The 26,569-nt window shown below is 33.7% G+C and overlaps 1 protein-coding gene across 2 annotated transcripts in view; it reads right to left on the bottom strand.

Moving 5' to 3' along the window:
* Positions 1-348: 348 nt before the first annotated feature.
* LOC150101821 (twinfilin-1-like) overlaps positions 349-26,569 on the bottom strand; it is a 106,490-nt gene continuing 80,269 nt past the window's right edge. The window contains exons 7-10 of one of the 2 annotated variants that reach the window (XM_090400146.1): positions 20,915-21,040; positions 15,668-15,818; positions 8,402-8,523; positions 349-824 (exon numbers count right to left, since the gene is read on the bottom strand). In XM_090400146.1, coding sequence (XP_090256272.1) covers positions 666-824; positions 8,402-8,523; positions 15,668-15,818; positions 20,915-21,040 — 558 coding nt within the window. In that variant the 3' untranslated portion in view covers positions 349-665. The remainder of the gene's footprint in view (positions 825-8,401; positions 8,524-15,667; positions 15,819-20,914; positions 21,041-26,569) is intronic. The other variant, XM_090400147.1, reaches the window with a different exon arrangement.

Here is a 26,569-nt window from a genome sequence, read left to right as displayed (position 1 = left end):
ATTTATAAAAATTGGCATGGTAATAAATTCATCTCACAATGACAAAAACTAAAAAAGTGAGCAATTAGATTTTAAAATCTGAATTGTGTTCATTTAATATTTGTTAAACTAATTGTTAAAAAAAATTGCATGTTGATAAGAACTTATGAAATATGACATTTTTTATATACAAACCAGAATGAAGATTTGGCATATGAACTATGTAAACAGCAATGATATCTAAGATGAAATACAATTATTTCTATTTTTAGTGATGATATTTATTGCCTTTCCCTATGGAAAATATGCATTGAACTCACTGGTAAACAAGTCAGTTTTTTCTTGAGTTAAAAAATACTGAACTATTAGAAGACTATAAATTCCAGTTATGGATTTATTATAAACTATATCTTACAAAACCGGATAATAAAACATACTAGTGCACCAGATCTATGGGCTTGTGTTTCTCTAGCTTATGATTATTACTAATCAGCTAGTGCATGCATAATGAAAACTAAATGTCCTTAATTTGTAAATTCCTATATAGTCTCAACTAACAAACAACCTGAGTTTATATATTACAATTTGCTTCAATATTTATTACAAACAGTTTGCAAACTTCCATTTGCAATTACTGCATATGAAAGTAATTATGTACACAATCATAATATAATATAAACATATGCTCAAACAGCATCCTCTTGCTGAGGACGTATAAGTCTTCTTGCTCCACGATTGCTTGGACCTTTAGGTTTTGGAAATTTTTGTCTGTGAATGTTTTTCTTTGGATGAATCTCCTCTATAAGAAATTCTTCAGTCAGTTCTTCTGGATTATCTATCTCAATCTAAAAATAATATACATTCTGTTATCAACAATGTATACTATTTGTATATAAAAACAAAATATAACTTTCGGAGTATTCTAGATAATTTTCAATATTTGAACTGAATTAAATAGGAAAGGAATAACAAATATTCACTTATAAGTAAATATCAAATTCTGTTGCTCCAATGCAGAATCACCATAATAATTTTTTTTTAGTAATTCATGTTTAAAACTATCAAACAAATATCAAAGTGAACTCCTATACTTATCACTTAAAGTACAACAATCTGGTTTTCTCCAGTGGCTTGACTTGCTAAATCCCATGAATGTATAAAAAATTGCAAAATACAGGCTATTCCCAAAAGTCAATGCATATTTTGGTGAAATAAGATAAATTTAAAACAAACTGTCTTAATGATATGATTATGTTTATTTTCATCCAAGTATTTAAACTGTGAATAAATTAAAAGTGGATCTGTACACGATGAGGGATCTGAATGACAAAGGAAAGCCCTGAACCTGCTCATTAGATCTTCAAAGATCAGAAATTATCAATTAGGAATGCATCTTGCAGACTGAATAACCCAAAAACAATTCACATTGTCTTGCATATGACAAAAAACTTGATCCTCTTCTCCAACACTTATGAGGGGGCCTAAAATGATTTTTCACCCCATAAAGCTAACAATTGTCATACTTTCTAGTTTTCATATGTACTTATTTTTAGCATGTTTAAGATCTTTATTCATTTTAAAATCTTGTTTTTACTCAATCTTGAGTTATACATCTTATAACTATCTTATATTTTGAATTTATCTAGACTGGATCAGCTAACATCTACCTGGAAGAATATAAAAGATACACTGGTAATCATGACTATGGACAGTCAAGTCTAGTGTTGGACACTGCCAAAAAAAAAAAAAAAAAAAAAAAAAAAAAAAAAAAAAAAAAAAAAATGCATCACAGTAGATTGAAATGTGAGGTGTTTTTCAAAACTTGTTGCAATCCTTAAAAATCAATAAGATTAAAATAAGTATGGTTGTGTTAAACCCTCCAAAATATGGGAAATGATTCTTAGGCATTTTCTGAGTTACGACCTAGGCTTCCTACTAGTGCTCACAGAGGGGACTTTTTCTAGCTAGAATTAGAATTCAGTCTACTAAGTTCCACTTTACTTTGTTGCACATGTTGCAATTTATATTTTACCCTTGAAGGTAAAACTTGAAGATAAAATGTGAAAGACAAAATACTGGAAGCATTAAACTGTAATTCATTCCTTGTGCAAGTTTCATTAAACATTCGAAGAGTTATAATCAGTACTTAAGCCTAAACTCACACTTTGTGTCATGGACCTCTTACAAATTCACCATTCCATTACTTTCTATTCCTGTAAATTTCCTTTGCCATTCAAAGATATCTAACACAAATACTGAAATCAAAAAGGCAGACCAAATTATGTCGGATATTGCTGGAAATGTAAAGTTTCAGCTAAAGGAACATCAGTGGGGAAAGGGAAGAGAGTCCAGGTTTATAATCATATCTGAATTCTGAAGATTATCTTTTTCCTTTCTTTCGTGCTTACACAGTGATCAGAATACATTATGAAAATTATGGATACAACTACCGTGTTAGGGTAAAACTTTAGTTTAATATAAACCAAAATATACACTTGACGTTTTGACCTTCATATTAAAGTCATCTTCTGGAGTATACGTATATATACAAAGAAACAAGCTGCACTACAATCTACATGGCAAATAGTTTTAATGGTTGATCAGTAACTTTAGCATATATACATATACTCCAGAAGATGACTTTAATGTGAAGGTTGAAACATCGAGTGTATATTTTGGTTTATATTAAACTAAAGTTTCTCTAACATGGTAGTTGTATCCATAATTTTCATAATGTAAGATTATATTTTCAGTTCTGCTTTTATAATTCAAAGAATTTATGAAAGTTAATGCAATCAATGCAGGTCTCAATCAAATAGCTGTGTTTTTGGTAATACAAATGTTAAGGTCAAGCATGGTATGAACTAAATTCAGGATCTCAGGAATTGATTTCATCAGTTAACTTATTTTGTTGGTTTGGCCACAAATAAGACTTTTGTCAATGATTTTTATAACTAGGTTAATCGGAGTAAGGACAGCATTTTTTTTTTTTTTTTTTGAGGAGGGGAAGACAAATGTTTTTAGAAATACAATTAATTCTAAGCTCAAGGGAATCAAAATAATCAGCTTCCCATTAAATAAGTTAGAATTTATGAACAGTTCCAGATAATCTTTTTTTATCCCCAAGCATATTTTTGTCTAAAAATTGCAACCCCGGGCTCACTCCTTTGTCTCTTAAGAAATTTTGAGATGAAATTGACAGTTAATTGTATTGTATATGGTAATTCACAGGTACCACTACTAATATCCACATGACACCTCCCACTTTAAGTATCAGTTTTAATAATAGTAAACTGCATGAGTTATAATATACTCAGTCGGCATGCAATCTGCATGATATTAATTTTTACAGATGATTGAAATATTGATTAAATGATTTTTTTTTTTAAATTTGTGTTTTAGTCTTATTGTACTTAAATCTATTTAGTTAAGCACTGATCATAATATACAAATCTGTAATTTATTCTTCAGGACAAGATATATTAACTTAGAACGTAACTTCTAACTGTGGCAGCCACAGTTAGAAGATGATAAAGTATACAGTTTGCACTTTAAGATGGTAAATGACTTACATTTTATTTGTAATGGATATACCATACACTCACAGACAGTGTGATTTACGATTACATTCTAAGTTAATATATCTTGTCCTGAAGAATACATTACAGATTTGTATATTATGATCAGTGCTTAACTAAATAGATTTAAGTACAATAAGACTAAAACACAAATTTAAAAAAAAAATAATTTAATCAATATTTCAATCATCTGTAAAAATTAATATCATGCAGATTGCATGCTGACTGAGTATATTATAACTCATGTAGTTTACTGTTATTAAAACTGATGCCTAAACTGAAGACAGGCTGGACAATGTTGCCATCAGGAAGCCTTCAACAGAGAAAGAGGGAGATAAATGGGAGATGCCTATAACTAAAAATGGTTACAAAAATGGGTGTAGAAGAAAAATAAAACAGCCTTAACATTCTAATAGTTCTATAACTTCTAGCATGTGTGACCAATATAAAAATGAATGGTTTTTTTTTTTTTTTTTTAACTGAGAGGAGACCTCCACATAGCCTTTAAAGCAGGGGTTACCAACCTGGGGTACCCGTACTCCCAGGGGGTACAGGAAGCTTGTCCAGGGGATATGGTGAATAGCAGGTAAATAAGTATATTATGCTATTAATATATTCCAAAAATAGTTATGTTATCAACATTTCCAGGTTATTCCATGTTGGTACTGTCTGTCAGCCACACCAGCAACATTTCAGGTCTCTTTTCGGACACAGTGAGGTTGCATAGACTTTTTTCTCACTGCAGGGTCCGATAACTCAAAATGCCTGGTTAAGATTCAAGATAGCCAGTGAAATTGCCAGATCGGCGCTCCCTCGAGACTTGCCTCCACAGCATCTGCACCTCCTGCGCAGGTGCATGATGTACTGTATGGTACACACTCCAACTGCTTCATTTCGACATGCTCACAGTACACACGTTTAGTGATAACATAGGCTAGCTAAATTACTTTTACCAACTTCACTTTTGCTGACTAAATTTTAATCTAATCATAAGTAGCTTATAGTTTATTTTTAGCCTATTCTAAAAATGAAAGGATAGATCAAGATTTAAATACATTAAAATATTATTTATTTTTTAACTTATTTTTAAAATGAAAGGTTAGATCAGGATTTATATACAAAAAATATTTTTGCAGACCCAAGGAATGACCACGCCAAAGAAATGTTGTTACCAAGATTCATATGTGCAGTATGGTTTTACTTTTGTGTTTGACAAAGAAGAATTGCTTCATTTGCTCCAAGATATTCAGCAATGGCAGTATGAAGCCATCAAAATTGAGAGAGCATCTTCAGAATGTTCATCCCAAACATTCTAACGAGTCAGAGTCCTCATTTAGAATAAAACGAGCACGATTTGGTAAGAATGTCACACTTCATGACCATGGATTTATTACCCCAAAGAAGCCAGCACTGGAGGCCAGTTATCCCTTACATTGAGGGTCACCAAAGAAAAGAAACCACATACAATTGCTGAGACATTAGTGAAGCCGTGTGCTATGGACATGGTTGAGTTGATGTGTGGTGAAGAAGCAAAAGAGAAAATTGCACAAATACCATTATCAAATAATACAATTTGTAATCAGATTCAAGAAATGTCAGAAGACATACATGTACAGGTAGTGAAGGAAATTAAGAAAAGTCTTGCAAGAATTAGTTTACAGTTGGATGAATCAACTGATGTCTCTAACTGCACACAGCTTCTTGTTTTTATTAGATATATACATCAGAATGAAATAAAAGAGGAATTTCTTTTTTTTTTGTAAACCCTTGAAAGAAACAACAAAGGCAGTGGACATTATGAATTTGGTGAATGATTTTTTTTTATTCAAAATGGCCTTTCATAGGAATTAGTAGAATCTATTTGTACTGACGGTACTCCCGCTACGTTGGGAAAAAAATAAGGTTTTAGTGCTTTAGTTAAAGAAATCAACCCAAATATTTTTACAAGCCATTGCATCCTTCACCGGTATGCTTTAGCATCTAAAACACTTCCACATAATTTGAAAGCCGTTTTGGATGTTGTTGTTCAAGTTGTGAATTTTATCAAAGCAAAAGCATTGAATCACCATGTGTTTAAATCTTTGTGTGAAGAGGTTGGAGCAGATCATATTGTACTGCTGCTTCATATGGTTATCCAGAGGAAATGTTTTTGGAAGGGTTTTTGAACTTAGAAATTTAAATGAAATTTTTTTAGTCGAAAAAGAATCTGCTTTTGCTTCGTATTTTAAAGATCCAAACTTTGAGATTTCTCTGGCTTATCTTTCTGATGTATTTGGAATTCTTAATTCTGTGAACATTTCACCGCAAGGTACAGATGTCATTCTTGCGGAGGCTGAAGAAAAGATACAATCGTTTCAAGAAAAATTGACTCTCTGGGGAAGAAAGGTGGAGTTAGGTAACTTTGCCAATTTCAAATCTCTTGATGAAATCACTTCAGATCCTGTATATGAACTAAAACAGGAAGTTCGTGATAGCATTATATTGCATTTAAAACCTTTGAAAGAGGCAGTTGAAAGAATAATTCCTCCTGACCAATTGAATGAAGTCTGGATACATAACCCTTTTCATACTGATTTAGAAAAAAAAATCAGTGACAACGACCCAGTGAAAGACGAGATAATTGATCTCCGCAATAACAACAAATTCCGAATTGAATTCCAACCAATGAAGTTACGAAATTTTTGGTGTACGCTTGGAGAAGCATATCCCATTATCACCAAACGTGCTTACATGGCTATAATTCCATTTATAACAACTTATCTATAGAAACAAACTGGAGCCTGAACATGATATGCCGGTATCTATTTCAAAAACTGTACCAAGAATAAAACTGTTTGTGGATGAGAAACAGAATCAAGGGTCTCATTAGTTGATTTTACTACAGTTTAATAAAGATTTTACAATTTTATGATAATGTAATTGATGTATTTACCGAATAAAGCTTTCATGAAAACTTAATTACTGTTTATTTCTTATATTCTTTGAATCTGCATGGTAAACTTGAGAATTTATTTCTTATTATAATGAATAGGGGGTACCGGATAATTTACTAAAAGCCAAGGGGTACTGGGACCAAAAAGGTTGGGAACCCCTGCTTTAAAGGAATGTGGAGAACTGACCAGGGCTTCTGACCTAATATCCAATCCTCACCTTCTCATGGTGCACCCTGTTAGGTATCTACTTGAATACTGAACAAACGAGGATGGGCTGGCAATTTGGGATTTAGCCAACCAAATTGTATTCTTATTGGCCTAAACCAAAATATCAAATGATTTAGTAACTGATGTAAACTTTTCATGTAGTACTATCACATCCTGTACACCCCCTTGAGGGTATATAACAGGAATTTGATGATGTTTTTTTTTTTTTTTTTTTTTTTTTTTTTTTTTTTTTTTTTTTTTTTGGGAGAGGGAATTTCTGAATCCACTTTTCTATCACAGAACAGATTCTGCTTTCAGGTCACATCAAATTAAAAAACAAATAGCTAAGTTTTTTTGAAAAATATCAAGGTAGTTTTCTTGCATGTGCGTGATTAAAAGAGACCGAAGCATAAAATCAGGACCAGAGCTACAAGTTTCAATGTCCCATTCTTCATTTTGAAATCTGTCCATATTGCTTTATTTGAAATTGCTTGCAAATCAAGAAATTTGGCTTTATACAAAAATTAGGTAAGTGTTTAGATTTAGTAATTGGTGCAGGTCTATGCATACTATAATCTCAATGTTTCTTCTACAGAATAAAAAGAGTAAAAAATGTGTATAAAGGAAGAGATTAACCAACTTAAGTACTCTGTTAAATGGAACAAAGATTAAGGTTTTGAGAAGTTGGTTTTAGTTGTGATTATGCAAAAACAATTAAAGGTGAGAGTGTACTAGGCATCAAAATTCTTGTTCCTGGAATAATAAGAAAAACCCATCCACGTCCACCATATGAGAATAGCTCATTCACCTTTAGTCTTTAAGGACTTAATAAATGTTCCTCTTGTACCTGGCCAATAAATGGTGTTCATTGATGATAGTCTGCATTGCTATAGTGCTAAACATTTTGGAAACATCTCCTCAAATGTGGGTACAGCTGTATGCCATATCTGAGTGAATTTGGAATTTATTATGAGTAAGCAGTTGTTGATGTGAGAAGCAATCTGGAGTAGAAGGGAATGCCTAACTTTTTTTTAATGTTGCATCAACATGCATGTGTGTGTCTGTGCATGCACATTAAGAAACAATAAGTGGAAGAAGCGAAATTAAACTAAATGAAGACTAAATTGCTATGAGGAGACACTCCTATGGGTGCTAGTTGCATATGTGATATGTTCATACAAAATAATACAATAAAAATAATACAAAATAAGAAAATCTAAATGCTATCATTTTGCAAGAGAAGGGCTGTGGTTCTAGGTATTATCAAATGGTAAAATGAAATGAAGAGAATTCTTTGTAAGACCTAACACCTGACTTAGTTTTGGATACTGAAATAAGTTAGGTTATCCTTCTTTCTGCTGGAGAATGGACATAAGAATTGATTTCCACTATTTAGAGTCGAGTGGATCTAGAAATGAGGGCTAAGTTAAGCCCACTGGAATTATGTTAAAGTAACTACCCACATATTGTCTGCTATTCATGTGTTGTCCACAATTAGTAAACGTAATACATCTGGTTTGTTTGTTTTGCAGGTGTGAGGTTTTCAAGACAAACTAAACTTTTGCTAAAAGAAATGCCCTGCCACCTCCATATGAGATATCAACTATGACACCTTCAAATTAATTTTTTTAAACTGTTCTATGACAAAGAAACTAATTCATCAAGACTGAAGTTAGGAGGAGAAGGGAATCTATTAAAACAAACCTTTTTGGCCAGTTCAATACCAATTTTATTTTCGATAACTTCTAAGAGGGGACTTTTGCAACTGGAATATAACATTCTTTCTTTTACTGGACAATTGTAACCAGCAACTGAATATATAAATACTGAAAAGGAAAAATAAAAAATATAATTCCAGTAAAAACAGTAGTCAATCAAAAGTAACTCTACAATTTACACAATAAAATGCTTTATTAGAAAAATGTTGAACTTGAGTTTCTTATCCTTGAATTTCAATTGCAGAAAAACAAAATTTCAGTAGCTGAAAGAATTTTAAAAGGCTTTTAGTTGACAACAAAGTTATAACATAAGGATATTATAAATCCAGCATTAGTTTTCAAAGCAAAATGAACTGAAACTGAGTTTCAAAACTGACCAGAGCTCCAAGAGGCTCTCTGGCCATGGTTTCTGTCTGGTCTCTAATGAGAATCCACAGTTTCAAAACAACTGCCAGGAAAGTGAAATGTAATCCAAAGCACTAATAAAAGGTGAATATTCAGGTTCCTGGTAGATTTTATGTCTTAAAAGTGCAAGCAAAGGCAACTCTGATACAGAGGGTTGTATTAAATCTTTTGGCCAATTTAGAAACCTTCAAAGAAGTTTCAATATTTAGTTATGACATGATGAATTTATAATCATTCTCTATTTTTATAACAGAATATCAAATTGATTACAGTCAACTTTCACTACAACAAACTCCTAGGGACCAAAAGAATAGTTTATTATAATGGAAGGCTTAGTTTGCTTTAATGAATTTCCCCTGGCATAATGTTATGCCAGGGGAAATTCACAAAAGGCATAACATTAATTAATGTTATGCCTTTTGCTGGTACTTTTTTTGGTTGTCTGTTACAGTGAGAGATGACTCTGTATAACCTAATGCCAAATCACCTGTCCACTGGTCTTTATTTAAAAACCAGACAGGGAACTAAACAATAATAAATATATATTAAATATTTTTTTCTACAAGCTGTTCACCTAATTCATATGGCACTATGGTATTTAATGTCTACTGTAGTGCTATTAATTGCAGGACTCCTGTTAACATCTGACTAGTATATATTATAGATGGACTGAATATCATTGATTAAACCAGAGGTGTCAACTAATGTTTGCATAAGATCGACACTGTCCATACAGATATACCTGCAATCTACCTTTTTCAAAATTGGAGTACAAGGTATAAGATTTCTAATTTATGTTCAGACAAAGAAAAAAATCATCGTAATATTATTTATTATTATTATTGCAATATATTATTTTAATTATCGTAATATTAATTAGTTATAATGCTTAAAAGAATATTGCAGTTTTTTAACCACACTGATTAAAATAAACATTTCATTTTGAACTTCCTGATGAACCAGCATTACTTATTCTACACTGCAACGAGTTTGGGCGATGTCAACTGCATCAGTAGATTCGTCCAACTGAAGCGAAAAGGCCTGACAATCCTTAATATCCTGCATTCGTTGCTCTTTTAGATCTGAATTTATTTCTTCTACTCGTTTTTTCAACTGTATTTCATTGATAGCAGCAACTATTTCTGATTTATTTTCAAAGTTACAAAACAACGATTCAGCTGCTTCAAGAAATGCTTTTTTAAAAATTGCACTATCACTAAAGGGTTTCTTATGTTTAGCAAGAATATGGCTCACTCTTAACGATGCAGTTGTTGCTGTCTCCGAGTTCGATATTATTTTAATGAAACATAACTGCTGTGATGACAAACTTTTCTTCAATTCTTGAATTTTGACTTTTCATAAATCACTGTTACGTGGATACACCGTTCCATAGCTGCTGTGCAGCGACTTAAAATGTTGTTCCACGTTCCCTTTTTTTGGCAGAGAAACACTTCCATTGCAAATCAAACAACATTTGTCTTTGATCATAATAAAGAAATAACGATGTTTCCACTCTTCTGATGTCTTTGCTTTTTTCGTAGTAGTCATGACAGTACAATTTTAAATTATATTAAAACACTTTAAACTTCAAATTTTAAACTTGTTGCAGAGCACTAGCACAAAACAAACAACCCAGTTTATACAGTGCATTAAAGCAAACAAAATCCCAAAGTGGGCATGTCTATGAGGCGCATACATTTCCAAGTACACTCCACAACAAAAGTCTCATATCAGGAAATTTAAACATTTTTAACTAATATTTGTAATTTTTCTATCGAAATTTTTGAAATAAAATTCAATTTAATATAATTGAATTATAAACCGGAATTATTGTACAAAAAAATATTTATTTAAATTTTTTAATTAACGTAAATTTTAAATAGAACCATAACATATATTATTCTTTGATAAATAGGTTAATATTATTTACTTGCTTTATCGTATTCAGACTCATCTATATAGTATTTTGAAAATTGAGACAAAATAAATTTGCGATCGACCCCAAAGCACTATGCGATCTATCCATAGATCATGATCGACATTATTGACACCCCTGGATTATACCTTATTTAGTCAGGTCATCATTTGTTAAGATTTGCAGATCATAATATTAATCAGGTTTCTACAAGGAAAAAGTACTTGGATGTGACAGGTCACTGAGCCTAATACATAGGGGATAGATATAGCTTCTTTATCTGGAAATAATACAGAAAAATTGTTTCATTTCTAGATAAAAAATAAAAAAAATTCATCAAGGTTTATATGGATTTCATGCATATTTCTTCAGAGTGAAAAGGCTATACAAAGAAAGATGCATGATAGTAGAGCAATATATGAGTATTTGTATAACCATACTAAAAAAGAGGGGTGCTTAAGGGTCAAATCTGTATAACTGAGCGGAGACCTCCACACAGCCTTTAAAGGAATGCAGAGAACCGACCAGGGCTTCTGACCTAATGTCCAATCCTCACCTTCTCGTGGTGCACCCTGTTGGGTATATACTTTGATACTGAACGAACGAGGATGGGCTGGCAATTTGGGATTTAGCCGACCAAATTGTATTCTTATTGGTTAAACCAAAATAAAAAAAAAAGTGATGGTACAACATGACACAATTTCATGCCGGCTGGGGCGTCGCCCGGTTAAACAAGGGCGAACAGCGAAAAGTCAGCTACTGGAACAAATCTGAAAACAAACCCCAACTCAACATCACCAGAGTTAAAGATCGGTACTATCAATGTAAGAAGCCTGAATGGCAAAGAAATGGAGCTAACTGAGGAATTAGATAAGTACCAGATCGACATAATAGGGATGACTGAAACAAAAAAGACCAAAACTGGTGAGCTCCATCTTTTCCTTGATTGTCATTGCCTGAATATAACATTTTATATTTATTGCTCAGAAAGATCTCACCAGTGTGGGCAAATATGAGAATGGGGAACTGGACAATGAGACTTATTTGTGCCTATGGTCCCACAGAAGGTTCTACTAAGGTAGAAGTGGAGGAATTTTTTCAGGCTTTAGAGAAAGTAACTGACACAATGAAAAAGGAAAAGTTGGTCCTTGTTGGGGATCTAAATAGCAGAGTAGGAAATGATTGTCAGACATACAAAAATATTTTGGGAAAATTTGGAGAAAAGAGCAAAGCTAATAATAATGGCAAATATCTGTTGGATTTCTGCTCAGGACATGGACTGGCTATTACTAACACCATGTTCCAACATAAAAATGTGCACAAATTCACATGGAGAGAAGAGGCTAGGAATAAGAAAAGTCTCATTGACTATGTTATTGTTGATAGTGATGTTTTCTCCCTGGTGCAGTACACCAGAGGGTACAGAGGATTTGAAATTGGAAGTGATCACTATTTAGTCTTGAGCAGGATAAAATTGAATTTCATATTGAAAAGAATAACATGTAAGAAAGTTTTAAAGCGATTAAAAGTTGATCAGCTCTCAGATGTGAACTGTAGACCAAAATACAGAAAGATTATTGAAAAGAAAATGAAAGAGTTTGAGAACAGGAATCAAACCTTGGAGATTCAGTGGCAAACTCTGAAGAAAACATTGATTGATTCTGCCAGAGAGGCATGTGGTGAGGTTGTGTGCAAGGATAAAAAAATCAGAACTCAATGGTGGACACAGGAAGTTAAAGAGGCAGTGAAGGAAAAGAAGAAAGCATACCAAAAGTTCCTGGCAAATAAGTCAGCTTTTACAGAATACAGAGACAAATGTAAGAAAGTTAAACAGTGTGTAAAACTAGCTAAACAAAAGTCATGGGAGGACTTTGGCAAGAATATAGAAAATAAATATCAAGAAGGTGGCAAAATATTCTGGAGGTTGTTGAAGAAACTTAGGAATGGAGGAAGGAGTGCTGTAAAAGGAGTTAGAGATGATAAAGGTGACATGAAAACAGGAGAAAAAAATATCCCTGAAGTATGGAGTAATTACTTTGAAAAACTGCTAAATGAAACAAGCAGTGATGACAGCACAGTTGTAAAAAACACTGACCAGGCATGCAGTCAGGAATACATATCCATACTTGAAGTAGAAAAAGCCATCAAAGGCTTGAAATGTGGAAAGGCAGCAGGAGTAGATGATATTTGACCAGAAATGCTGAAGTATGGTGGTATAAGAGTCTTACAGTGGCTGCACTGCATGGTTCAGAAAGCCTGGACAGAGGGACGAATTCCCGATGATTGGAGTAGAGCTCTCATAGTGCCCATATATAAAAAGGGAAATAAAACTGAATGCGAGAATTACAGAGGTATTTCCCTACTGAGTGTTCCTGGCAAGATCTATGCAAGTATACTTGAGATACGGTTGAGAAGAATTGTGGAAGAAAAGCTTGGTGAAGAACAAGCTGGATTCAGGCCAAATAGAAGCTGTCAGGATCAGATCTTCACTTTACGACAAATAGTCGAGAAAGCATGGGAATATAACAAAGATCTGTATTTAAGCTTTGTCGATTTGGAAAAGGCATATGATAAGGTGCCAAGAGAGAAGCTATTTAATATGCTGCAGTTATATGGTGTCAATGGGGCATTATATCAAGCAATACCTAGTCTTTATTTGAGTTGTAAGTCAGCAGTTAGAATTGAAGGAAGTACAGGAAGATGGTTTAATGTTAAATCTGGTGTGAGACAAGGATATACATTATCCCCTCTGTTATTCATTATCTATATGGATCACAATATGAAGGAAAGTGGTATTAAACCTGATATCAAAATTGGAGATGTTAATGTCAGCTCTGTGCTTTATGCAGATGATGTTATACTTCTAAATAAATCTGCTACAAGTCTGCAAGATTCTCTGACTAAATTGAATAGCTGTTGTAATAGATATCTTATGAAGGTCAGCAATAAAAAGACAAAGACAATGAAAATAGGCAGAATCACTGAAAATGTCAACTGTGTTGTGAATGGAGAACCAGTGGAACAAGTAAAACATTTCAGCTACTTAGGCACGATTTTTAGTGAAGATGGTAAATTAAATATAGAAATAGACAACAGAATCAGCAAAGCTGATATGGTGGGAAGTCAATTGAATAAATTCATATGGAATAAGAGAGAAATTAGTCAGAACACTAAATTAGCTGTATACAAGACAGTGTTCAAACCAGTTTTAACTTATGGATCTGAGAGCTGGGTCAGAAGTAAAACACTTGACCAAAGACTAGAGACCTCAGATATGAGAGTCCTGAGAAAGATTAGAGGCGTGAACAGATGGCATCAATGGCAATATCATATTTAAAATGAGGATATTAGGAAAGAACTTGACATTGTCAGCATCCAGGAATGCGTTAGCAGAGCTAATCTCAGATGGTATGGTCACTTAAATAGAATGGGAGAGGAAAGATTAGCAAAACAAGTGTTCTCTGCCAGGTTGGCAGGAAAACGACCCAGAGGAAGACCAAGATATAGGTGGATTGATATGGTACAAAGTCCCTTAGACGATAGAAATATAAGATCTGATAATGTTGGAGTCTTGACAAGTAACAGACTGATTTGGAGGAAAATTGTAGATAGGAAGTTAGTAATGATGTAATTTTTTCATGTAGTACTGTCATATCCTGTACACCCCTTGAGGGTACATGGCAGAAATTTGATGATGTACTAAGAAAGACACATGACAGTAGAGCAATTAAATGTCAGCAAAAAAATTATCAATATCAATTTGAAAAGCTGAACTTAATAGCAAAGTGAATTTGAATTGTACTGATCGTGCCAAGACTAAGAATAGGTGATAATGAGCTCAGTTAAGGAAATTAGTTCATTTTGAAAAAAAAATAAGAGTTAAGTAAAGACCAGGTTAGCTAGGAAAGAATCAAACTTTACTAAGGCCATAAAATCAAGGACATGCACACTATGGAATATTCGATATGATCATTCAACAAATGATACAAGGCCTGGACAATATGGATTTATTTATCATCATCTTCTGCAATGTATTTCTTATACAATGGCCCACCTATAAATTGGTTTCCAATACAGAAAGAAAGATGAATGAGCCATTAGGATCATGTGTAATTGAGGTGTCCAGAAACTGAAGTTTAATGTTATTTTTCAGTGATGAATTTCATTCTTTGCCTTAAGACTGACTTGTGGTTGACACTTGTCAACAGTAGTTTACTATGCTTTATCTGATGGCAAGCTTGTTTTTTTTACTGTAATTTAACATTTCTGATTGTGAAATTTGGGTCATCTTCCTGCTATCTAAGTCAATATCTCCCTGAAGTGTGTGGCAGCCTATCATAGCACTTCTCACAAATTAGTCTGCATGTTCTTCACAACTCATCTTACTATGAAATATCTTATGCTGGCATAACTATTTATATAAACCCATTAAAGGAGAACTATGGCTTGACAATGAAATATGGTGAACAGCATTAATGAAGAACAGAAAAAAGTTGAGGAACAGCCAACTATAAATATGTAGTTAACTGAGGGCAACAATAGATCAAGTACTGTACAACAAAATACATAAGATAAGGAAGCAAGCTTAGAAAGAATGATAGTTAATGAGCTTTTGATAGAGCCAGAAATAATTATCTAATACAATGAACAAAAGTGACTGTGTTCCATCCTAAAGATTATTACAGAACTCATTATTGAAGAATATGAACACAGTGAAAAGGTAGAATAAGTAAATTTAGATATTTCAATTTGAGTATTATAAACTGTCAGTGCATAAACTTAGGCAAACAATGAGTTGCCTAGTTTTAAACTACTTTTTACTGTGGTCATATGTTCTTTCTTCAGTTACTGAAAACTCAGGTTCATCTACATTACAGTACTCACATTCTTAACAAGCAACGCAAGACAAATGATAAAAAAATTCATATCTACCTATGCTTTCTAAGTAGTCACCTTCATGTGTGTGTGGAAACGAAAATAAGTGGTAGCGGGCATGGTCTTTAGGAATTTTCTCACTCAAGGAATGCACATCTACGTCCTCTTTGGATTCCAAATTTATCTCTTCATTGTCAATATCTATACTCTGAAAAAGACGGGGGGAGGAGGAGGTGGAATGAAAATGTTTATATCATCAACTACAACAGGATACATGTCTAATAAGCTAACAGCATGTCAATGTTCATTAACTGTTACAACACATCTAATATTTGTGTGTGAGCAGTGAAGAACAGAAAAGCTAGTTTGCAATAAAAACTAAAGAATTTTTACAGAGTGTACTTTACTAATATGTCCTATATTCCTGGAATATTTTGGTTGATATTCTTGACAAAGGATGAAAATTAATGCTCGTTATCAAACATAACCAGAAATACTTAAATTTCATATAGTGATATTAGGCAATAGTTACTTATGTTAGTCAAATAAAAATGCACAGTGACTACGATACATTTTTCATGATGTTGAATTAAAAAGCATTTTTGAAAAATGCATGGTCATGACTTTTCAAAACTTTTTAATTCGTCATCAACTTTCAATTCAACTAGTCGGCCTGGTTGGCCGAGTGGTTAGCGTATCTGCTCTCAAGACAAAAGGCTGTGGGTTCAAATCCTGCCATGGGCATGGATGTTTGCAATTGTCTGTGAAAGCACTAGTGGTGGTAGTCGGCATTGGTGGAGTAGTGAGACGAAGAGTTATAGAGTTGATGCCCTTCCTCGATGAGTATTTGGACTCCCTGGAGGTGTGATATAATAACAATAATCAATTTTAAAGTGCAATCATGTAGGTGATTCTTTAAATGCCCAAATAAAGCCACTTGGGACTAAACCTGGATGTAGTTTAGGTGCAGAATAGTTCAATCAAGGTCCAGTAATGCTGGACTATATCCCATTCACTACTGTCAAAGAGAATGAGTTTTGCAAGACTTAAAAAAAGTCCTGCAAAGAAAGAGACCAAACATGCAGTCAACAGGCTGCTTGCATTAAAAATATTGTTAAAATAATATCTCACTGTCCTAAAGGATGGCTGTTTCTGAGTGCTAGCCCTGTTATGGGACTTGCATTCAGATTCTGACTCTTAGCAACAGATTCAAATCTTATCATTGAAAAATAAGACAGACTGTCTGAAATATGCCTCTTAAAGATTCAAATAAAGCCAACGTTATAAATCTTATTTATCTTGTAACTTAAAAAAAAAAAAAGAAAAAAAAAAGCAAATACTGGATAATTTGGTGCAAATTATCCAGTATTCCAGCCTTTCTACCATCACTTAATCACTATCTGAGACACCCAGGCTTTAAAAAAAGTTCTTCAGCAGTTCCAATGAATCCACTCATTCACCTTTTTCTGAATTTCGAAGTCCTGATTTTTCTATTTTTTTTCAGACAACTTCACCACATGCTAACTTTATCAATGGGTCAGTCAATTTTCTTCAGATGTTACTACTCCATCTGTAAAGACAGTCTAGTTTTCAAACATCTTTACTTTTTTCCTCAATATCTGTATATCTAAGTCTACAGGTCACATCCCACAGTGATTCAACTTTCTTTTTGAAACTTATTAAAATATAGTGCTCAACAAAATTAACAAAAAATGTTTTAAAGTGACTGAAGGCAAATATCTGATATAATAGGCACTCTAGCATGCAAATTCTAAGTATCCAAAAGAAAACTGAGCCACCACTCAACAGGTTCACACACAATGCAAGTTACTCATGGCTATAAAAACATGGGTTGCAACCAAGTTACTTTATTCCTGTTTTTTTGGCGTGCTCAGGGAGTTAACCACATCTCCAGTATCACATACAGGATGATAAGTCATTATTTAGATGATTTTTTGAGATGGTTGGCCACTGGATGACTTGAAGCCAGGCAGCTGCGGGTGAAAGGACATGTGTTGGCTTAACGTGTTGCCTTTCTTCAGTCTCATTTTCCCAGAGTTAGTACTTGTGTGCACATATAACATGATCCCCAAAGATGGCAATGTAATGATGTCAAAATATAGGTAAGTATTAATTAAAATTATTTTAGTACATGTTATTTTCTGAAAATTTTGCTATTTCATTTCATTGGCAATATTTAGTGCGATTCATTTTTCTCCAGTTTTTAACTTTGACTTTGAAAATAAACCCCAACTTAACATCACCAGAGTTAAATCGGTACTATCAACGTAAGAAGCCTGAATGGCAAAGAAATGGAGCTAGCTGAGGAAATGGATAAGTACCAGATTGACATAATAGGGGTGACTGAAACAGACAAACACTGGTGATATCTTTCTGAGCAATAAATACAAAATGTTATATTCAGGCAATGACAATCAAGGAAAAGAAGGAGTAGCCATAGTATTCAACACAAAATGCAAGGCTAATCTTCTTGAATGGCAGTCAGTCTCAAGTAGAGTAATGTGGGCAAATATGAAAATGGGGAACTGGACAATGAGACTTATTTGTGCCTATGGTCCCACAGAAGGTTCTACTAAGGTAGAAGTGGAGGAATTTTTTCAGGCTTTAGAAAAAGCAACTGACACAATGAAAAATGAAAAGTTGGTCCTTGTTGGGTATCTAAATAGCAGAGTAGGAAATGATTGTCAGACATACAAAAATATTTTGGGAAAATTTGGAGAAAAGAGCAAAGCTAATAATAATGGCAAATATCTGTTGGATTTCTGCTCAGGACATGGACTGGTTATTACTAACACCATGTTCCAACATAAAAATGTGCACAAATTCACATGGAGAGAAGAGGCTAGGAATAAGAAAGTCTCATTGACTATGTTATTGTTGATAGTGATGTTTTCTCCCTGGTGCAGGACACCAGAGTGTACAGAGGATTTGAAATTGCAACTGATCACTACTTAGTCTTGAGCAGGATAAAATTGAATTTCATATTGAAAAGAATACCATGTAAGAAAGTTTTAAAGCGAATAAAAGTTGAGCAGCTCTCAGATGTGAACTGTAGACTAAAATACACAAAGATTATTGAAGAAAAAATGAAAGAGTTTGAGAAGAGGAATCAAACCTTGGAGATTCAGTGGCAAACTCTGAAGAAAACATTGATTCTGCCAGAGAGGCATGTGGTGAGGTTGTCTGTAAGGATAAAAAAATCAGAACTCCCTGGTGGACACAGGAAGTTAAAGAGGCAGTGAAGGAAAAGAAGAAAGCATACCAAAAGTTCCTGTCAAATAAGTCAGCTTGTGCTCTTAGAGAATATAGAGACAAATGCAAGAATGCTAAACACTGTGTAAAACTAGCTAAACAAAAGTCATGGGAGGACTTTGGCAAGAATATAGAAAATAAATATCAAGAAGGTGGCAAAATATTCTGGAGGTTGTTGAAGAAGCTTAAGAATGGAGGAAAGAGTGCTATAAAAGGAATTAGAGATGATAAAGGTGACATGAAAACGGGAGAAAAAGATATCCTTGAAGTATGGAGTAATTACTTTGAAAAACTGCTAAATGAAACAAGCAGTGATGACAGCACAGTGGTAAAAAACATTGACCAGGCATGCAGTCAGGAATACATATCATACTTGAAGTAGAAAAAGCCATCAAAGGCTTGAAATGTGGAAAGGCAGCAGGAGTAGATGATATTCGACCAGAAATGCTGAAGTATGGTGGTATAAGAGTCTTACAGTGGCTGCACTGCATAGTTCAGAAAGCCTGGACAGAGGGACGAATTCCTGATGATTGGAGTAGAGCTCTCATAGTGCCCATATATAAAAAGGGAAATAAAACTGAATGCAAGAATTACAGAGGTATTTCCCTACTGAGTGTTCCTGGCAAGATCTATGCAGGTATACTTGAGAAACGGTTGAGAAGAATTGTGGAAGAAAAGCTTGGTGAAGAACAAGCTGGATTCAGGCCAAATAGAAGCTGTCAGGATCAGATCTTCACTTTACGACAAATAGTCGAGAAAGCATGGGAATATAACAATGATCTGTATTTAAGTTTTGTCGATCTGGAAAAGGCATATGACAAGGTGCCAAGAGAGAAGCTATTCAATAAGCTGCAGTTATATGGTGTCAAGGCATTATATCAAGCAATACTTAGTCTTTATTTGAGTTGTAAGCCAGCAGTTAGAATTGAAGGAAGTACAGGAGGATGGTTTAATTTTAAATCTGGTGTGAGACAAGGATGTACATTATCCCCTCTGTTATTCATTATCTATATGGATCACATTATGAAGGAAAGTGGTATTAAACATGATATCAAAATTGGAGATGTTAATGTCAGCTCTTTGCTTCATGCAGATGATGTTATACTTCTAAATAAATCTGCTACAAGTCTGCAAGATTCTCTGACTAAATTAAATAGCTGTTGTAATAGATATGGTATGAAGGTCAGCAATAAAAAGACAAAGACAATGAAAACAGGCAGAATCATTGAAAATGTCAATTGTGTTGTGAATGGAGAACCTGTGGAACAAGTAAAACATTTCAGCTACTTAGGCATGATTTTTACTGAAGATAGTAAATTAAATATAGAAATAGACAAAGAGAATCAGCAATGCTTGTATGGTGGGAAGTCAATTGAATAAATTCATATGGAATAAGAGAGAAATTAGTCGGAACACTAAATTAGCTGCATACAAGACAGTGTTCAAACCAGTTTTAACTTATTGATCTGAGAGCTGGGTCAGAAGTAAAACACTTGGCCAAAGACTAGAGACCACAGGCATGAGAGTACTGAGAAAGATTATAGGCATGAACAGATGGCATCAATGGCAATATCATATTTAAAATGAGGATATTAGGAAAGAACTTGGCATTGTCAGCATCCAGGAATGCGTTAGCAGAGCTAATCTCAGGTGGTATGGTCACTTAAATAGAATGGGCTAGGAAAGATTAGCAAAACAAGTGTTCTCTGCCAGGTTGGCAGCAAAACGACCCAGAGAAAGACCAAGATATAGGTGGATTGATACGATACAAAGTGCTTTAGACGATAGAAATATAAGATCTGATAATGTTGGAGTGTTGACAAGTAACAGGCTGATTTGGAGGAAAATTGTAGATAGGGAAATTAATAATGATGTAATTTTTTTCATGTAGTACTATCATATTCTGTACACCCCTTGAGGGTACATGGCAGGAATTTGATGATGATGATGATGATTTTAACTTTGACAATGTTAGTAGCCATTACAGAAGAGAGTAATTTAACACTAAACCACTGATAACAGTTAACTCACCAACTGAATATAGTTGAGTCTTCCATCTTTCATATCACAGATTGCATTGATGGCATCATCAGAAATAGGAAATGCTACTCCTTGTATTGTTTGATGCTTGGTATCTACTGCAATATCCACTCTAGACTTAAGAAAAATAATGTGTATATATGGATTAATACAAGTTAAAAAGGAATGGAAGTTAAGTAAATGAAATAATTTACTGATGTCTGATACGATTCTTTAAAAGCATCAAACTTAACACCATAGACAAATGGAATATTTTCTCTAAAGAATTTTAAAAAAACAAGTGATTTTCACTGGAATGTCCAATCTTCAAGTACACCTGAATAATTAGTGACCAAAGAAGAACTACAATTTGGGACTAAGATGATTAAAACTGTATTGTGGTTAGGTCTAGACTAAAGATAAATATGACAGTACCAGATTAAATGTCTACTGATTGAATTGCTACTTGGTTAACTTCCCCACCTCTTTTTCAACAGGAAACCAGGCTGAGCAGTAAAATCATTGTCAAAAATAGAAAAGATGCTAGCAAAGCAATTATAGAAATACCAAGTTGACATAAATGCGTTACTAAAACAAAAAAAGAAATTACTTTTTACACAACTACAGGTTATCTTTAAGACAAACGTGATTAGAGAAAAGAAAGAGTAGATACAGTATCAACATTAACACCAAAACAAATTTCTTGAATGTCAGGCCATTTTAAGTAAGGTTATGCGTGGAAATTTAAAAATGGAAAGACAATGACTTATTTACATCTATGGGCCCACAAAAGATTCTACTAAGAAAGACAGAAACATTTCAAGTCATTAGAACAACTGACAAAAAAAGTTAGTACTTGTTGGAGACCTAAACAGCAGAGTAGGAAATTAATCCTAGACAGAGAAATATAATTAGAAAATGGTAAAACTAATAATGATGATCCATGCTGGATATTTGTTCAGAACAGGGTCTGTTAATTACTAATCATAAGTTCTAACAAAGATATGAATAAGTTCACATACAGAGAGAAAAAATGCATGAGACAGCATTATGTAATTGTTGACAGTAATAACAGAGTGGCTCAGAATATAAAATTATAAAGAGGATTATGAAATGTGAAATGTTCATCATGCTGAAAAAAGAACAAATATATGAACATTTTCAAAAGTAATTTATTACACATAACAAAATATTTCCATCTGAAACTTACAATATCAGCATAATGACAATATATAAACACACACACAAATACGGGTGGGGGAAAAAAAAAAAAAAAAAAAAAGAAAGAAAGAAAGTTTGATAACAAGAACCATGCTTTAGAGACCCAGTGATAAAAGCTGAAGACTCAAATGATTCAGCAAGGAGAACATGTGAAGTTGTCTACAAAGACAGAAAAATTAGAACCGTATGGAAGACTGAAGTTAAGAGCAGTGCTGTAAAAAAGTTCTATTAAAAGTTCCTCACAAGTGAGGCAATATGTGCCCTTAAAGAATGCAAGAAAACTATAAATTAAAGATACCAAGAAATTATATACTTGGTTTAATTCTTTATCCAAGTGTAAGCAAAGAAGTTTGTTTGCATCTGATCTATTTTCAGGAACTTTCAGGTAAGAAAACTAAGTTATATGTAAAAGTAGCTAAATAAGTCACTGGAAAAACAGAGAAGATATAATAATGAAGTTAGAAAAAATGTTTTAAAGGATATTAAAAATGCTTACAAAAAGAAGGAAGAGTGCTGTAAAAATAAGCTAATATTCTGGAAGTTTGAAGTAATCACACCTTGAAAAATTATAACATATGAGATGCAGCAATAACAATGAAAAGATTCAAGGAAAATGAAATCAAGAGTATATATCAATATCTGAACCATCAGAAAAGTGAAATGTGGAACAGCTGGAGTAGATGATAGGAATGCTTAAATAGGGAAGTATAAAAATTGTACAAAAATTACAATCTACAGTCAAGAAAGCCTGGTAAGAAAATTGAATTTCAGATGATTTGAATGGAGCTCTCATAGTACCCATTTATAGAGAGTGAATTGCAAAAAGTTGTAAACATTAACTGTATACTATGGGCTATACATAAACTGAAGATTAAAATACACACAAAGCATTCCATGTTTTCCACTAAATATCTCTGTTTATAACATATGGAACTAACATCTCAATTTGACCTTTGTAACTCGGTGAAAATAAAGTGAGCTGGTTAATCATAGTAAACATATGTTCATCGCAGAGGGTGAAACAACTCCACCTCTACCTGTATGAAGAGCTAAAAAAAGATTTAAGGTATTCACCATTTCCTCTTGTATTAGTGATTAGTGTTCACTTATACGTTCGCAAAATAAATTACTCAACAACCACACTAAAACCAAATTTATTTGGCTTTACAATTTTTAATTCACAATAAAAAATTCTAAAATCAAATAAATTTGAATTATTTAGGTTAGGAATGCTCAGATTAATTCTTTTATAGATATATGTAAAAAAACTAAGAATAAATTGATGAAACCTAACCACCTAGGAATAATCCAAAATTAATAAATGAGAATAATTTTGGATTATTCCCACGCGGTTAGGTTTCAATTTATTCTTTTTTTTTTAACGCAATTTTATAAACAGCAGGTTATGATTAATTTATTATCCTTACTTAATTCACATGTCTATGAAAATTTTTAGTATTAATCCAAATGTTCCTACAAATCAATTCAAACTCATTTGACTTAAAATCTTTAACAGGTAATAATTGGAGTGGGGGGGGGGGTCGGTCTGATCTATTAGTAAAAAAAAAATGCAACACATTTTCCTGAGAACTTGTTGATTCATGTGGCAAACTGATTTATACATTTATCCATGCCAACAATGTCTGGGGTTCAAATTCACAGTCTGTTAGTTGGAAAGAGGGTATACTATCCACTTGTTCAACCAAGCCAGCTGTATGATTTATGTGTTATTACTTTATCTGATGTTATTATCAAATTTAACATCTATATACTGCTTAAGATAGTTACTGCAAAATTGCTTCAAACACTATTGTGTTTGAAGCAATTTTACTACCTATTGTTTTAACAGGTGTTTTTAATCTTCCTGAGTCAATATTTTCCATATTAAAATCGTTTAATGATGATACTCTGCTTCTGCTGTTATACAAAGTCAATAATATTAATGCTTCCACCAGAATTACATAACACACCTACCTTCAAACTGTATAGGAGGGTTGTTTGAAAAGTTTGATAAATTTCCAATAGATGGCGACACCATTCATTCATTCATACCTGTATTGGCATGTATTATCTATCCAGGAGTCATGAGATGTATTATATTATGATTTCATGACTCCTGGCAAAATTTTAGCCATGTGCGAAGCATAGATCTCATTTGGAAAACATTTAAAATGAACATGTTTGCACTTTTCATAAAAATGGAGAAAAACGAGTTTTGTGCAGTGATAAAACACTTTTATTTAAAGAAATGGACAGCTGTGCAGATCAAAGCCAAGTTTCATGAGGATTCTGTACCAGCATTAAAGACTATTTATTTTTGGATAAATGAGTTTAAATGTGGTCATAAGTCCATTGAAGATGAAACGTGCTCCAGACTGAGGTTACTACAAAGGAAATGACTGACAAAATCAATGGTATCATTATGGAAGACTGGTGAGTGAAAGTGCATGAGAGATTACCGGAATGGGTGTATAATATAATATCCTACACGAAAAAGCTGTGCGCGATGGGTGCCATGATTGTTGACTGTCGATCAAAAATGAATGCTAAAAGACATTTCAACACAGTATTTGGCAATGTTTAACCTGCAGATGAAACTTGGATCCACCACTACACAAACCTGAGTCCAAGCAGCAGTCAAAACAGTGGATAATGCCTGGTGAAAGAGAACCGAAAAAAGCAAAGACCATTTTGTCAGCTGGGAAGGTGATGACCACTGTTTTATTGGGATTCCCAAGAAATTATCAAGATAGACTATCTGGAAAAGGGTAAGACAATAACAGGAGTCAATTGTTGGACCGTTTAAAAGAAGAACTTAAGAAAAAATGGCCAAGATTGGTGCACACAAAAAGGTACTCTTTCATCAAGACAATGCACCGTCCCACACATCGGCAGTCGCAAAGGCAAAATTGTACGAACTGAGGTTAGAATTGGTTCCACATCCACCATATTCTCCAGACTTGGCCCTGTGCGACTATTTTGCACAATTTGAAAAATCCTACTTTTTAGATGGGATGAAAAAATTGGAAACTTGCTGGACCAAATGTGTAGACCTTGATGGAGACTATGTTGAGAAATAAAGATGATTTTTTTCCAAAACAATGTTTTAAACTTATTATTTTTTTTTTTTTACCAAACTTTTCAAACAACCCTCATAGTCCTTTTTGCAATCAAGCTCCACAATATCATCAACTCCCAAATAAGATTAAATCTTATTTGGGAGTTAATGATATTGTGGTTAATGATATTTAATAATTAAACCTTAAATCACAAAGTTAATGATATGGTTAATGATATTTAATAATTAAACCTTAAATCACAAAGGGGGTGCTTAAGGGTCAAAGCTGTATAACTGAGAGGAGACCTCCACATAGCCTTTAAAGGAATGCGGAGAACCGACCAGGGCTTCTGACCTAATGTCCAATCCTCACCTTCTCGTGGTGCACCCTGTTGGGTATCTACTTTGATACTGAACGAACGAGGATGGGCTGGCAATTTGGGATTTAGCCGACCAAATTGTATTCTTATTGGTTAAACCAAAATAAAAAATGATAGTACAACATGACAAAATTTCATGCCGGCTGGGGCATCGCCCGGTTAAACAAGGCCCCCGTTGTTTTCGCCAGGGAACCAGGGCGAACAGCGAAAAGTCAGCTACTGGAACAAATCTGAAAACAAACCCCAACTCAACATCACCAGAGTTAAAGATCGGTACTATCAACGTAAGAAGCCTGAATGGCAAAGAAATGGAGCTAGCTGAGGAATTAGATAAGTACCAGATCGACATAATAGGTGTGACTGAAACAAAAAAGACCAAAACTGGTGAGATCTTTCTGAGCAATAAATACAAAATGTTATATTCAGGCAATAACAATCAAGGAAAAGAAGGAGTAGCCATAGTATTCAACACAAAATACGAGGCTAATCTTCTTGAATGGCAGTCAGTCTCAAGTAGAGTAATGTGGGCAAATATGAGAATGGGGAACTGGACAATGAGACTTATTTGTGCCTATGGTCCCACAGAAGGTTCTACTAAGGTAGAAGTGGAGGAATTTTTTGAGGCTTTAGAAAAAGCAACTGACACAATGAAAAAGGAAAAGTTGGTCCTTGTTGGGGATCTAAATAGTAGAGTAGGAAATGACTGTGAGACATACAAAAATATTTTGGGAAAATTTGGAGAAAAGAGCAAAGCTAATAATAATGGCAAATATCTGTTGGATTTCTGCTCAGGACATGGACTGGTTATTACTAACACCATGTTCCAACATAAAAATGTGCACAAATTCACATGGAGAGAAGAGGCTAGGAATAAGAAAAGTCTCATTGACTATGTTATTGTTGATAGTGATGTTTTCTCCCTGGTGCAGGACACCAGAGTGTACAGAGGATTTGAAATTGGAAGTGATCACTATTTAGTCTTGAGCAGGATAAAATTGAATTTCATAT

The sequence above is a fragment of the Typopeltis vanoorti genome, chromosome 11 (genome assembly GCF_054136105.1).
Source record: "Typopeltis vanoorti isolate ZY-2024b chromosome 11, IOZ_Tvanoo_1.0, whole genome shotgun sequence".
In the NCBI taxonomy this organism is placed as follows: domain Eukaryota; kingdom Metazoa; phylum Arthropoda; class Arachnida; order Uropygi; family Thelyphonidae; genus Typopeltis; species Typopeltis vanoorti.
This window is presented reverse-complemented; position numbering and strand designations above follow the sequence as displayed.